This window comes from Phyllobates terribilis, unplaced genomic scaffold (genome assembly GCF_046119375.1).
Source record: "Phyllobates terribilis strain yellow unplaced genomic scaffold, ASM4611937v1 Scaffold_1__5_contigs__length_1240528914, whole genome shotgun sequence".
Lineage (NCBI taxonomy): Eukaryota > Metazoa > Chordata > Amphibia > Anura > Dendrobatidae > Phyllobates > Phyllobates terribilis.
In genome coordinates, this window is record NW_027362761.1 from 308,712,479 (window position 1) to 308,727,997 (window position 15,519).

The 15,519-nt window shown below is 42.1% G+C and overlaps 1 protein-coding gene across 1 annotated transcript in view; it reads left to right on the top strand.

Moving 5' to 3' along the window:
* GGT1 (gamma-glutamyltransferase 1) overlaps positions 1-12,541 on the top strand; it is a 253,854-nt gene extending 241,313 nt beyond the window's left edge. The window contains exons 9-13 of the mRNA XM_073654277.1: positions 3,278-3,465; positions 4,084-4,211; positions 4,297-4,409; positions 5,083-5,196; positions 11,551-12,541. Coding sequence (XP_073510378.1) covers positions 3,278-3,465; positions 4,084-4,211; positions 4,297-4,409; positions 5,083-5,196; positions 11,551-11,697 — 690 coding nt within the window. The 3' untranslated portion in view covers positions 11,698-12,541. The remainder of the gene's footprint in view (positions 1-3,277; positions 3,466-4,083; positions 4,212-4,296; positions 4,410-5,082; positions 5,197-11,550) is intronic.
* The last annotated feature ends 2,978 nt before the right edge of the window (positions 12,542-15,519 follow it).

Here is a 15,519-nt window from a genome sequence, read left to right on the forward strand (position 1 = left end):
ATGCTGTGCAAGCGATCAGCCTGTGAAAAAATGAAAGTCCCCTAGTGGGACAAAGTGTAAAAGTGAAAAAGTGTCAGAGTGAAAAAAATTGTAAAAATATAAAGAAAAATGAAAAAATAATCGATAAAAAAAAAAAATAAATAAATGTACCTATAAATAAATATTATTATGAAAAAAAAAAAAAAAAAAAAAGTATGCATATTTGGCATCGCCACATCCGTAACGACCTGACCTATAAAACTGTCCCACTAGTTAACACGGTAAAAATAAAAAAAACAAGCAAAAAACGATGCTTTATCATCATACCGCCAAACAAAAAATGAAATAAAACACTATCACAAAGACGAGTGTAAATATAAATGGTGCCGCTTAAAATGTTCTCTTTTCCCACAAAAAACAAGCCGCCATAAAGCTCCATCAGCCGGAAAATACAAAAGTTATAGCTCTCAGAATAAAATGATGCAAAAAAATTTTTTTTTCTATAAAATTAGTTTTTATTGTGTAAAAGCACCAAAACATAAAAAAATGATATAAATCTGGTACCATTTTAAATGTACTGACCCGGAGAATAACGCGCTGCCTTATCAATTTTATCACATGCTGAACGGCATTAAAAAAAACAAAAAAAAAACAATTCCTGAATTGTTGGTTATTGTTTATTCTGGCTTCCAAAACTCGGAAAAGAAAGCGATCAAAAAATGTCACGTACCCGAAAATGGTACCAATAAAAACGTCAACTTGTCCCACAAAAGACAAACCCTTACATGTATCTGTCGGCCGAAATATGGGAAAATTATTGCAAAAATCTAGTCTTTGCAAAAAAATGCGTCTTTTAGTGTGTGACAGCTGCCAAACATAAAAACCCAATATGAATTTGGTATCGCTGTAATTGCACCGACCCGAAGAATAAAGTTGTCTAATCACTTATACCATATGAGGAACGGTGTAAAAAATAAACTCTAGGATTAGATTTATGGTTAAGGGTAAGGGTAGGGTTAGAGGTAGGGGTAGGGTTAGGGTTCTGTTAGGTTAGTGTTAAGGTTGGGGTTAGGGTTGTGTTGGGGTTGGGATTTTTTTAAAAAATAAAGAAAAAAAATGATGACGATATGTCGACTAGTGTGCTCGCTACTTGAGTTTGCATCTGGCGCTCGGTTATGCACGAGTGACGTTTAAGTCTCTGGGGTCACTTGTGGGGGGGTTTTCACTGTTTAGGCGCATCAGGGGCTCTCCAAATGCGACATGGTGTCCGCTCTCGATTGCAGCCAATTTTGCGATGAAAAAGTCACACAGTGCTCCTTCCCTTCTGAACCCTGCCCAAACAGTGTTTTTTTCCCCACATATGGGTTATTGGTGTACTCAGGAGAAATTGCACAACAGTTTTTGGGGTCCATTTTCTCCTCTTAGCCTTATGAAAATAAAAACATTTGGGGCTAAAAGATCATTTTTGTGGAAATATTTTTTTATTTTTTTTATTTTCACGGCTCTACGTTATAAACTTCTGTGAAGCACCTGGGAGCTCAGGGTGCTTACCACACATCTAGATAAGTTCCTTGAGGGGTCTAGTTTCCAAAATTGGGTCAGTTGTGGGCGGTTTCCACTGTTTAGGTACATCAGGGGCTCCCCAAAGTGACATGGTGTCCGCTAATTATTCCAGCAAATTTTACATTCAAAAAGTCAAATGGCGCTCCTTCCCTTCCGAGCTCTGCTATGTGCCCAACAGTGGTTTTTACCCACATATGGGGTATCTGCATGCTCAGGAGAAATTGCACAACAAATTTAAGGGTCATTTTTTTCCTGTTACCCTTGCAAAAATAAAAAATTGGGGTCTAAAGTAAAATATTTGTGAAAAAAATGTTAAATGTTCATTGTTTTCTTCCACGTTCCAAAAATTTCTGTGAAGCACCTGAAAGGTTAATAAACTTCTTGAATCTGGCTTTGAGCACCTTGAAGGGTGCAGTTTTAGACTAGCGTCACTTTTGGGTATTTTCTGTCATAAAGGCCCCTCAAAGTCACTTCAAATGTGATGTGGTCCCTAAAAAGAATGGTTTTGTAAATTTTGTTGGAAAAATGAGAAATCGCTGGTCAACTTTTAACTCTTATAACTTCCTAGCAAAAGAAAATTTTGGTTCCAAAATTGTGCTGATGTAAAGAAGACATGTGGATAATGTTATTTATTAACTATTTTGTGTGACATATCGCTCTGATTTAAGGGCATGAAAATTCAAAGTTTGAAAATTGCAAAATTTTCAAAGGTTTCGCCAAATTTCTGATTTTTTTCACAATGTAACGCAACTCATATCGAAGAAATTTTACCACTGTCATGAAATACAATATTTGTCACTTCTGCTAAAGGCAGGTACTGGCTGTATCAGACAGCCGTCACCCACTTACTTCCTCTTCGTTACGTAGACCATATATGTAAATCCTATATTGGGAATAAGATAATAAAGATAACTTTTTTATTGTATAATATTTTGTGTCCTGGACAGTTCTAAGTTTATATTGATCTGTTTGTGCATGGGCACTTTTAAAGCCCACAGTGGTTAACTTCGTTAGGAATCTTATATACATATTTTCTTTTTTTTCTCCATATCCAATATTTACTGTTATAAATAACACTGAAAAATGTCGGGAAAACCAGGAATTTGAATTCCATGATTGATGTAGAAATTAGTAACCGTTTCCTTTATGGTCTCCATGTTGCTATCATTGTTATCTACTCAAAGGGGTATCTCCTTTACGTAAAAAAGTGAGAATTAGGCTAGAGTCACAAGTCTGTGCAAAATTTCGATATGAAGTCAGATTTTTTTTTTCTTGGACTGCATAAAGACCCATTGAGTATGTTCTATTTTCAAAATTGGATCAGAATAAGACATGCTCGGAGTCTCCCGGATCTCACATTCAGATCCATGATTTTCACTGATATGGGATTAGATCCATGAAACTTTATGGGTCAGTGTGCCATGTCATAAAAAGTCGGGCAGCACACAGACATTTCATACAGATGTGTAAATGTAGCCTTAGAGAAAGTCGAGAACAGCACTCCGTTATTTTCGCCACTCCCAAAGACAATGAATGGAGTGGAGACCGAACATGTGCCCCTCCACTCTATTCTATATTCGGCTCTGTAGTTACCATACACCTTAATCTCAGAATCAGAACAGCAATACTAACAGTTAATAGAAAAAGCTTGATAGTCTATTATAAAGACTGCGTCAGGTTTCTGACATATTCTTCATGTCTTATTTGTTATCAACAGATGTTTTTCTTCTTTTAGATAATGAAGAACATTACTTCGAATAATTTTGCTGAGTATCTAAGAAATAAAATCTCAAATGATACCACTCACCCATCAGAATACTATGAGCCAGAATTCTACACCCCAGAAAACCATGGCACAGCACACCTATCAGTCGTAGCAGAGGATGGGAGCGCTGTGGCTGCCACCAGCACTATCAATCTATAGTAAGCGAAAACTGGGTGTACGAGAGAAGAATTAATTATATACTCTATCCTTTTGTATTATTCTAATCACTCTGTAAAAGTAATTCAACACTAGTTGGAAATATAAACTGTTCACTTTCTTTTTACTGTTTATCTAGTGTTTTAGTTTTAAAGCCGAGCTGTAGTTATAGGAGGTATAGAGGTAGCATTTGCACCCAGGTTTCTAACGGTAGCCTAAATAATTCATAGGAAGACACTAGTTATAAATGAAACATGGCAAGTCAGGGACCCTGTTATAAATTTCACACTTGAACTCAACCATTTCAAATAACACCTTTGTTTAAAATGCATAATGCATCTTATTTAGGTAGTTGTAGTAATCTTTTTTTTTTTTTTTATTACCCGGCGTACCCAAAGCTAACCCACCCAAACACGAGGTGAACATACAAACTCTATGTAGATGCCGTCCTTTATGGGACCCAAACTTAGGACTCCAGTACTGAAAGTTAACACTGAACCACTTTACTTTATTTCAAATATATACTGAAATCTGGTATCATAAAGATTATAATTTTTGAGGGAAAAGATATGTACCTTATGCATACTAATATTTTGTTTGAAACATTTTCCTTGTTCCAGCTTTGGATCTAAAGTTCGCTCCAATGTAACTGGGATCATCTTCAATGATGAGATGGATGATTTTAGCTCACCATTGATAATTAATGGGTTTGGTGTTCCACCATCTCCAGCAAATTTTATCAGACCAGGTATCTTCATACTTAAAAACAGATTAAATTAATAAATATGGATTAGATAAAACATTGGAGGTCTTGACTTCTAAAACTCTTGCAGGTAAACGACCCCAGTCCTCAATGTGTCCAACAGTCCTATTGGATAAGGACAATAAGGTACATATGGTGGTTGGAGCTTCTGGAGGGACTAAAATCACCACCTCAACAGCACTGGTAAGAAAGTGAGAAGAGGAGAGTGACTAAAACAAGGAGAAAAAAATAAAATACCAATTATTCATTAAATTAATGTAATCAGAATCCACTTGTCATTCATCCACCAGCTATCTATAAGGTGCGTAGGCACCTTTAGGATTTTTTTTTTTTTTTTTAAGTCGTTCACCCAACATATTGTGTCACCAAAATTGTGCCTTTGACAATCCAGGTCTAATCGTACTCTCAGGCATCTAAGTTTTATGGGAAGGTGTTTAATGGGGTAATTGGTTAGGTAGCTGCTCAAACTGGCCTTGTGGCTGTCTAAGGCTGCGGCCCCACTATCAGTATTCAGTCATTATTTTTCCTCAGTATTTGTAAGCCAAAACCAGGTGAGGAACAATCGGAGGAAGGGTATAATAGAAACAAGTGCACCAATTCTACATTTTTGACCCACTCCTGGTTTTAGCTTTCAAATACTGAGGAAAAATACTGACCAAATACTGATAGTGAGGCCATAGCCTAAGACAGAATTGGAAACTGGTGGAATTTACATTTACCATGTTTTTTTTGTTTTTTTTTACAAAATACCCAGTATGAATGAAAATTGTGTGTTATATGTGAGATTATTTCATTGGTAAGATCATTATCTAATATTATTAGCAGGTAACTGGTAAAATGTTGTTTTCTTTTGCAGGTCATTATAAACTCACTATGGCTTGGCTATGATTTGGGGAATTCGGTTGAGCTGGCCCGGGTGCACAATCAGCTATTTCCTAATGACACTACTGTAGAGGAAACCATAGAAAAGGTCAGTGATGTCTTTTAAGATTTTTTTCAATTGGCTAGGCATGAATCATTAATTATAAAATAGTGTCAAGTGTATACCATAGTTTTCAGACTATAAGACGCACTTTTTTCCTCAAATTTTGGAGGAAAGTGGAGGGTGCGTCTTATAGTCCAAATGTGTGTGTGTGTGTGTGTGTGTATATATATATATATATATATATATATATGTATGTGTGTGTGTATATATATATATATATATATATATATATATATATATATATATATATATATATATATATATATATATATATATATATATATATATATATATATATACATACACAGTGCCTACAAGTAGTATTCAACCCCCTGCAGATTTAGCTGGTTTGATAAGATGCAAATAAGTTAGAGCCTTCAAACTGCAAACGAGAGTAGGTTTTATGAACAGAAGCATAAATCTTACAAACCAAAAAGTTATGTTGCTCAGTTGAATTTTATTAAATTTTAAACATAAAAGTGTGGGTCAATTATTATACAACCCCTATGTTTAATATTTTGTGGAATAACTCTTGTTTGCAATTACAGCTAATAATCGTCTTTTATAAGACCTGATCAGGCCGGCACAGGTCTGTGGAGTTATCTTGGCCCACTCCTCCATGCAGATCTTCTCCAAGTTATCTAGGTTCTTTGGGTGTCTCATGTGGACTTTATTCTTGAGCTCCTTCCACAAGTTTTCAATTGGGTTAAGGTCAGGAGACTGACTAGGCCACTCCAACACCTTGACTTTTTCCCTCTTGAACCAGGCCTTGGTTTTCTTGGCTGTGTGCTTTGGGTCGTTGTCTTGTTGGAAGATGAAATTACGACCCATCTTAAGATCCTTGATGGAGGAGCGGAGGTTCTTGGCCAAAATCTCCAGGTAGGCCGTGCTATCCATCTTCCCATGGATGCGGACCAGATGGCCAGGCCCCTTGGCTGAGAAACTGCCCCACAGCATGATGCTGCCACCACCATGCTTGACTGTAGGGATGGTATTCTTGGGGTCGTATGCAGTGCCATCCAGTCTCCAAACGTCACGTGTGTGGTTGGCACCAAAGATCTCGATCTTGGTCTCATCAGACCATAGAACCTTGAACCAGTCTGTCTCAGAGTCCTCCAAGTGATCATGAGCAAACTGAAGACGAGCCTTGACATGACGCTTTGAAAGTAAAGGTACCATACAGGCTCGTCTGGAACGGAGACCATTGTGGTGGAGTACGTTACTTATGGTATTGACTGAAACCAATGTCCCCACTGCCATGAGATCTTCCCGGAGCTCCTTCCTTGTTGTCCTTGGGTTAGCCTTGACTCTTCGGACAAGCCTGGCCTCGGCATGGGAGGACACTTTCAAAGGCTGTCCAGGCCGTGGAAGGCTAACAGTAGTTCCATAAGCCTTCCACTTACGGATGATGCTCCCAACAGTGGAGACAGGTAGGCCCAACTCCTTGGTAAGGGTTTTGTACCCCTTGCCAGCCTTGTGACCCTCCACGATCTTGTCTCTGATGGCCTTGGAATGCTCCTTTGTCTTTCCCATGTTGACCATGTCTGAGTGCTGTTCACAAGTTTGGGGAGGGTCTTAAATAGTCAGAAAAGGCTGGCAAAAGAGATCTTTAATCCACACATGTGAAGCTCATTATTCTTGGTGCCTGAACTACTTCTTAATACTTTAGGGGGACCAAACAGAATTCTTGTGGTTTGAGGGGTTGAATAATAAATGACACTCTGAATTAACTTTTAACGTTTTAAAAAAAACAAAAAAAAAAACAAAATTTGCTGCAGTGTATTTCCCACTTCCAGGCTGATCTACAGTACAAATGTCACAATGCCAAGTTAATTCCGCATGTGTCAACCAGCTAAATCTGCAGGGGGTTGAATACTACTTGTAGGCACTGTATATATATATATATACATACATACATACATACATACAGAGGCTGTGGTGGAGGAGCGGGGCACAGGAGGCAGGAGCTGCCTGCTGCTGCCTACACTGTGCCCGCTGCTAAAGAAAATGAATATTCACTGCTCCCCACGCCTATGGGCATGGGGAGCAGTGAATATTCCTTTGTTCTTAATAGAGCGCACACTGTACCCGCAGCGCGGCTCCTGCTGCTGTTTGGCGGTCACGTGTGCCCGCTATTAAATACCATGAATATTCACTACAACCCACTCCCATGGGCATAGGGGGTAGTGAATATTCATACTCTTTAACAGCAGACACACGTGACCGCCCGCCGCTGCAGGAGCCGCGGCTGTGGCTACAGTGTGCGCGCTATTAAGGAATATTAATATTCACTGCTCCCCACATCCATAGTCCTGGTGTGGGGAGCAGTGACTATTCCGGCAGACCATCTCACAGTGTGAGGGCGCGTGGTAGTGACATCATGCGCGACTTACACTGTGAGATCAGTGCTGGCAGCAAAGCAGGACGCAGCACTAGAGCAAAGGGAATGAAGGTGAGTATAATTGTTTATTTTTTGTGTGCAGCATGATGGGGATGGAGATGCCATACATACAAGGATGAGGGGAGCCATGGATACCAGGAAGAGGGATGAGGGGACCATGCAAACCAGGAAGAGGGATGAGGGGTGCCATGCATACCAGGATGAGGGGTGCCATGCATACCAGGATGAGGGGGGCCATGCATACCAGGATGAGGGGGGCCATGCATACTTGGATGAGGGGTGCCACACATACCAGGATGAAGGGTGCCACGCATACAAGGATGAGGGGGGCCATGCATACTTAGGTGAGGGGAGCCATGCATATTTAGATGAGAGGAGCCATGCATACCAGGATGAGGGGTGCCATGCATACCCGAATGAGGGGTGCCATGCATACCAGGATGAGGGGTGCCATGCATACCAGAATGAGGGGTGCCATGCATACCAGGATGAGGGGTGCCATGCATACCATGATGGAGATGAGGGGTGCCATGCATACCAGGATGAGGGGTGCCATGCATATCAGGATGAGGGGTGCCTTGCATACCAGGATGGGGATGAGGGGTACCATGCATACCAGGATGAGGATGAGGGGTGCCATGCATACCAGGATGCGAATGGTGGCCACATATAACTAGAAGGAGGGGGCCATATATACCAGGATGGGGGATATTAACAGAATTGGGGGACATTACCCCATAACAGTGTCAGCAGCAGACCCCTCTCCCCCTTAACAGTGCATCATCACCACATTTTTTGGTTAATTTTTTTTCTACTTTCCACTTCTAAAACCTAGGTGCGTCTTATGGTCTGATGCGTCTAAGACTGCGTGGCCACTATGCGTTTTTTAAGAGTTTACACAGTGGCAATTTCGCCGCGAAAACGCTTAAAAACGCTTGGTAGAAGGTCTGCAATGTTCCCCAATGATAATCCGCATGTCCTGTGCACATGCTACGGAAATTTCCGCTGCGGATTATCATTGCTGAAAAATCCGCAGCACTACCATTAATTTTGCATAATCGCGGCGTTTTCGCCGCCATTGACTAGCATTGAATCGCTTAATATCCACACATGCGGATATTAAGCGATTCACTGTGCGGATGGTACCCGGGTCTGGAGAAGAGGAGACTCTCCTCCAGACCCGGGTACCATAGTACCTGTAAAAAAAAGAATTTAAAATAAAAAAAACATTATACTCGCCTTCTGATTGCCCCCGGTCTCCGGTATGGTGCGTCCTGGCTCCTCGGTGGCTCGTGGTGGTGTAAAAGGACCTTCCCTGATGACATTTAGTCATGTGACAGGTCACGCGACCGCTGACGTCGGCGGTCGCGTGACCTGTCACATGACTAAATGACGTCATGGAAGGTCCTTTTACACCACCGCGAGCCGCCGAAGACACCGGAGAAGGAGACCGGGGGCCATCGGAAGGTGAGTATAATGTTTTTTTTATTTTTTACCATTTTTACTCTTTTTTGTAACTTAACTTGTTCACATTATATAAATCCATGCCGGTTGCCTGGATTTATATAGTGTGACCAAGTTGTCAAGCACTTTTCCAAGTGATGCTATAATCGCTTGGAAAAGCGCTTGACAACCTGCATGCGAAATCGCATGTGCAAAACGCTTGACAAACGCTTGTCCCTGGCTGAAAAACCACATGTAAAATCTGCATTCGTTTTTTCTGCCAGGGAGATGCTCAAACGCTCAGGAAAAATCCGGAGCATTTCTGCATTGTGGGCACTTAGCCTTATAGTCCAAAAAATATGGTACATCAGAGCTAATGGCAGACCTTGTCACCAATTAAGAGATGGCGGAGTATTTTGTTTTGCCATACTGTAACAATATGCATTATACAGTCCGTTGTTCAGTCACACTGGCAACATTACAAGCTGCTGATGTTAGTGGAAAGATATTGCTCAGGTTTAGCAAACGTTTTATGTAGGCTAATGAATGGTGAAGGCAAGATTGTACCAATACCATAAAAGTAAAAATATAAATTTATATTTCTTAATGTTATTTCTTAAACTTTATTGCCACCAGATAATGGTAAATGAATGTATTCATCTAGCTTATTGTTGCAAGATATAGTAAGATATACAGGTGCATCTCACTAAATTAGAATATCATCAAAAAGTTAATTTATTTCAGTTCTTCAATGCAAAAAGTGAAACTCAGATATTATATAGAGTCATTACAAACAGAGTGATCTATTTCAAGTGTTTACACTTTGTTCCAAATTATTATGCAAATAATATTTTCTCAGATTTTCCCAAATTACCTAGATGAATTGCAGTCATTGTAATTTTCCAGTCAAATAACTATTAGAGTACAATTGAAAGGTTTTTGTACAAACTGCCTATGATAACAGTATATTTAAAAAAAAATAAAAAACTCAAAATGCATGTTCCAAATTATTATGCATAGCAGAGTTTTCAACCTTTTCATTTTAATAAAGAACAAAAAAATGGTCATTTTTGAAATTATAAGCATTAGCAGGTTATTACAAACTGAAATCAAACAGTTTTCAACTCAAAACTTTATTCTAGGTGATGTTACATTTGCACATAGGACCGCTTGTTCGAAAGGAGCTTCTGAACTCTCTCATCCATTGAATTTGTCAGGTTTTGGATGGTTTCCGCTTTAATTGTTTTGCATGAGGACAGAATACCCTCCCAGAGCTGTTGCTTAGATGTGAACTGCCTCCCGCCATCATAGACACTCCTTTTGATGATGCTCCAGAGGTTCTCAATGGGGTTGAGGTCAGGGGAGCATGGGTGCCACACCATAAGTTTGTCCCCTTTTATGCCCATAGCAGCCAGAGATGCAGATGTGTTATGTGCAACTTCCTTTCCCAGCATCTATCTCATAAGGCAGTCATTGACACACTCCACAAGTTCCCAGAGTTCCAATTTTCATTTGGAAATCAAGGTCCCAGAGTCTGGAGGAAGAGTGGAGAGGCCACAATCCAAGCTGCTTGAGGTCTAGTGTGAAGTTTCCACAATCAGTGATGGTTTGAGGAGCCATGTCATCTGCTGGTGTAGGTCCACTGTGTTTTTATCAAGACCAAAGTCAGCGCAGCCATCTACCAGGAAATTTTAGAGCACTTCATGCTTCCCTCTGCCTACAAGCTTTTTGGAGATGGAAATTTCATTCTCCAGCAGAAAAAAAGTTAATAAATTAACTTTTTGATCATATCCTAATTTAGTGAGATGCACTTGTATTTTAAGAGCTTATTTAGTTTTCTCTAAGGATATGTTCACACAACTTTTTTTCAGGATGGTTTGGTGTGGTTCTGTGCTGAAACGTCCTAAAAAAGTAGTCAGAAAATGTGCAAAAAAACCTTCCTATTCAATTCTATGTCAAAAAAAAATTTTTGTACATATGTTCAGCTTCCAAAAACACAAAGTGGTTAAAAGAAGTGACCTAACCATTCTCTGGGTATTTTCCGCTTGGAGGACACGTATTTTACACAATAGAAGGAAATGGAAAGGCCAAAAAACGTCTGGAAAACGCATGTGTGGCTTCTGGTACATTTTGTGAGCAATTTTGCCTTAAAAAAAACATGATTTTTACCCATTGCTTAATGGACTTAAAAAAAATGCCAAAAAATTACCCAAAAAAATTCTACAAAAAAACACTGTAAAAATGCCGCAACAAAAGTCTTAAGAAAAATGGCAGCAAAAACATTTATAAATTGCTTCAGGAAATGCCTGAAAAACCCTCAAAATGACACATAAATAGCGTTTCCTGATACAATTTCGACTTGGAAATCTCGTCGGCTTCACCCTCCTGGAAAAATGTTGTGTGCACATGTCCTAAGGAGTTGGAGATTTTTGGTCTGCAAATAGCCCTTAGTGTCTTATATGTTAAATATATCTTATGTGTCTTTTTTCCCCCAGACTATAGCAGAAGAACTCAAGAAACGTCATCATAATGTAGTTTATTCACAAAGATCTGGATCTGTGGTCCAGGCCATTGTACGGACCAAGGGAAAATGGGCTGCAGCTTCAGACACAAGAAAGGGAGGATATCCTGCAGGCTACTGATCTAAACTTATACTGATGGACTAATTGTGAGCTTCTTTTTGGAGACTGCAATGACCTTTTCCACAGAAGATTTCAACTTTTAATACATTTCGAGACACTACGACTCAGGGACCAAATCACGTTGACTAATTGTGTAATGTCTGCCTAAGGATACACATTCAAACATTCAATCCTGTCTTCCGTATAAAAATTATGGACAAAACAACCTGTGCCTTTTATTAACTGCTCGCTCGGTGACAATCCATAGGAGAATTCAATGATCCTTCACCTACAATGTTTAGGTATATGAAAAAGGAGAGTTCTCTGAGGGATGTTACAGAAGATTTGCACATCTCTTTCTGGAGATCACCAGAACAAAGCATCTTAAGGTGTCCATCAAGATTGTGGAAAGAATTTATTTGCACTACTTTGCTCCACTTTAAAACTCTTTAGTCATTACTTGGTATGGAGGAACTTGATATGGAAGCCACTTCCAAATGGCCACTGAAATTAGAGTCAGACATCCTATTCCGTCTAACCACATTCCCTGGACACTTAATAGCATTAAAAGATGTCAGTTGGGAAGAAAAAGTTTGGAGTTCAATAAAGGATGGGCAGACTAATAACTGAAATAATTAGTTGTGGATGACTTCTGATATCCAGCCAAAAGGCCCATTGTGTACTGTGATTTACAATACGTATTTATTGAAAGTCTATATCTTTCAATTACTGTCAGCCAACAACTGGATAAAATTAATTAGTTCAAGACATTGAGACATATTTCTGCCAACAGCAATTATAGCTATTTAATTAACGGGTACATATATGAAATATACATGCTTCTTAGCAGATGTCAACTTTGAAGGGACACTTTTTTTTCCATTACTCATCCTTACCAAATCCATGTATGAGTTTTATTGTACTGTGTCCGTCCATTAAATTTTAGACTTTTATAACTCGTTGTATTATTTGGTTTTATTCCCAAATGCATGCATAAAAACATAGTGATACATCTTATATATACATAGGGGTGGCCAATTAGTAGATCTAGCAGAACCTTAATACATGCGCTTGTAGAGTTTAATGTGAGGCCAACAGGCCATTCTTCTGCTATCTTTTACACAAAAGAGAAAAAACTGCCCCCACAAAGGTTTGTCTCTTAGCATGCCTCTCACCATGGGTGGACACACCACTAGTGTAACCTATGCAGTCGACCAGGGGCTCAAGAAGTAAAAAGGTCCACTTGAACCTGGACTGTAAAGGGCCCATAAAGTGTTCTTGCCCTCTTCTGTGTGTCTGCCCCGATTCCTTTTCTACTCTATCAATGTCTCAATGGTATATGGAAATATGAGGTTTGATCAGCACTATTAGACAGTCAGGGTCTCACACACCATGATAAATAATATATTCTCTAGGACCGAGCAGAAGGAAGGAGTAGTGACGCGCCCCCTGGGCCAGTGCTGTTAGGGGATTACCCGGAGCCGGATCAGATGGGGGTTGTAGTCTCCGAGTGGCGGTGACCCGGTCCGTGCCCAGGGTGTCAAGCTCAGTGTGTGGCAGTCCTTATGATGTTACTAGATGTTCTTTTGTGTCGACTACGCCACCCGTTGAATTGCGGTCAATACGGCCGCCGCTGCAGCAGGGTCCACTGAGGCTGGTGATGTGTGTGCAGCTTAGGTAGTATAACCCCCAACGGGAGGGGTATAGCCTCAGGGGGTCAGCCGTGGAGGATGGTGGTTGTGAAGGTGCAGCAAGGAGACTCAGAGGCATAAAATGCAGTTCCAGGGTTTTACTTACTGGTGTTGCTCGGGTCACTGTGTACAGCAGTGACCACCCAAGCCGTGCTGCGTCCACCAGGTCCTGGACTTGGTCAACTCCCAGGCAACTCCGGAGTGTGGTCCTGAGCTCCTTTCTGTCTCTCCCTTCTTCTGGCCGTTCCCACCAGGGATCCACCTAAGTCCGGCTCCCTCGGGCCTCTTGTTGGTCAAGCCTCCTCTGGGCTCCCTGACCCTATTCTTGGTCTGCCTTCCGGGTGGATTTAGTGGGTGATCGTGGCAGATCCTGCCCACGACCTCCGGTTCCTGGCTAAGGTGTGCTGTAGCCTCTGCCAGCTTGGGATCCGGTACCCTGTTGCCGACCCTTCACCCTATTAGCTCTCTTATGGGCTCTTGGGGTCCCCTCTGCGCCTCTGGGTCTCTCTCTCTTCTCCTCTGCTCTGCTTCTCAGGCTCTCAGACAGACTGTCTGACTGGCTCACAGGCTCTGACTGACGTCTCACAGACTGACCCTGATCTAAGATGGTGCCCACCTTATATACTCCCTCTATGTGTGAGCCCAGGTGACCAGCACCCAATGAGCTCCTAGCTTTACCCAGGCTGCTCCCCCTATCTGCCCCTACACTACTGGGATGTTCCACCCCCCTCCCACTCCAGCCAGGAACAGACACTGTCGTACCTGCACATTTCTCTAGTGGGAGTACCATCGGTCTGTTCCCCGGAAATGGGATGTGTGTAGTGCATGCAGCCTACTAGCTCAGTTCCACACTCCATCCTTACCCGGGAGTGGAATATCACACCTCTGGGTTGAGGTGCAATACCCCTGTAGCAGCCGAATCCTCAGGGTGCTACATTCCCCCCTGGTAAATCACAGCACGTCCTCGGGCTGTAAAATATAAACATCCAAAACATACAATTTTTTTCATAAACATAAACATAGAAAACATCATATATATATATCAGCAACAATAAACTCTTCATATAAAAACTTTTCATAAATAACATTCTTGTTTCTGGTTCCTCCGGTCACTGTGCAACTTGTGACCGGGTAAAGTGCGACAGTCTCTCTTGGAATAAAACAATTCCCTATAAAACAGGAGGGGGCCCTTTAGGAAGCGCAACTATATACAAGGGGATATGGCCGCTCTCAGTCCTCGGCCAGGTATTAGGGAGGATTGACCGCTCTCAGTCCTCGGTCAGTGGGAATAGGGACACACGGGTTTCAGTTCAATCGGCTGGTCCCAACGGGGACTATATTTTAACTAGAACAGTTCTTATACCCTGACGGGTAACTATGTACAGTCTCTCTCTACCGTACTTCAACGACGGCGTCCTCCTGCTCTTTCTTGTTGGTTGGTTTCAGTTTCAGACCCGTCCGGGTCCTCTTGCTCCTCCTCACACTGCAGCTCCTCCTCCGTCAGGCGATGCACATGGAGGGCGTAGGGTCCTTTGGCACACTTGTGCCGGGTGAAGGTGACCTCGTCCCCTACATACAGGTCACGACCTCTGTGTCCCTCCGGCAGATGGCTTTCTACGTCTCTGCGGGTGACAAAGACGTCGCCGGGGGTGTGATGATCCCTGATGAAACCCCAACCGTGCTGCAGTTGGAATTTAATTACAGTCCCGGTGGCACGGGGACCGTGGGCTGCACGGGGGTTCCTCCGGGTCCGGCTCTTCTGCTCCGCGCTCCTTATCTGCGCTTGCTGTTCCCGGACCCGCCTCTCTCTCCGCTCCCTCTCGAAGACCTCGAGCTGCTGCCGGCAGCACTCTGCACGCTCTGCTGCGGCCGCCCGAGTCTCCTGAGTGAACCCCATGAGGTCTTCTCCGGTGGGGTCCCACTCGAACTGTGCCTCCTCCAGCGGGGGCGAGGTCCTCTTTACAGGCTTCGGAGCCGGAATCAGGGGCTCGTCTAGGGGTCTCTCTTTCCGGAGTCGGGGATGGTGAAACTCCGGTGGCCATATGAAGGGCTGCCCATCCGGGCACGTATGCTGGGCGAATAGATCTTCACCCAGGTGCGGCACTCGAGATGTTGAGGGCGCGTTGATGGTAGCGGCGCCCGGGTTGACCAG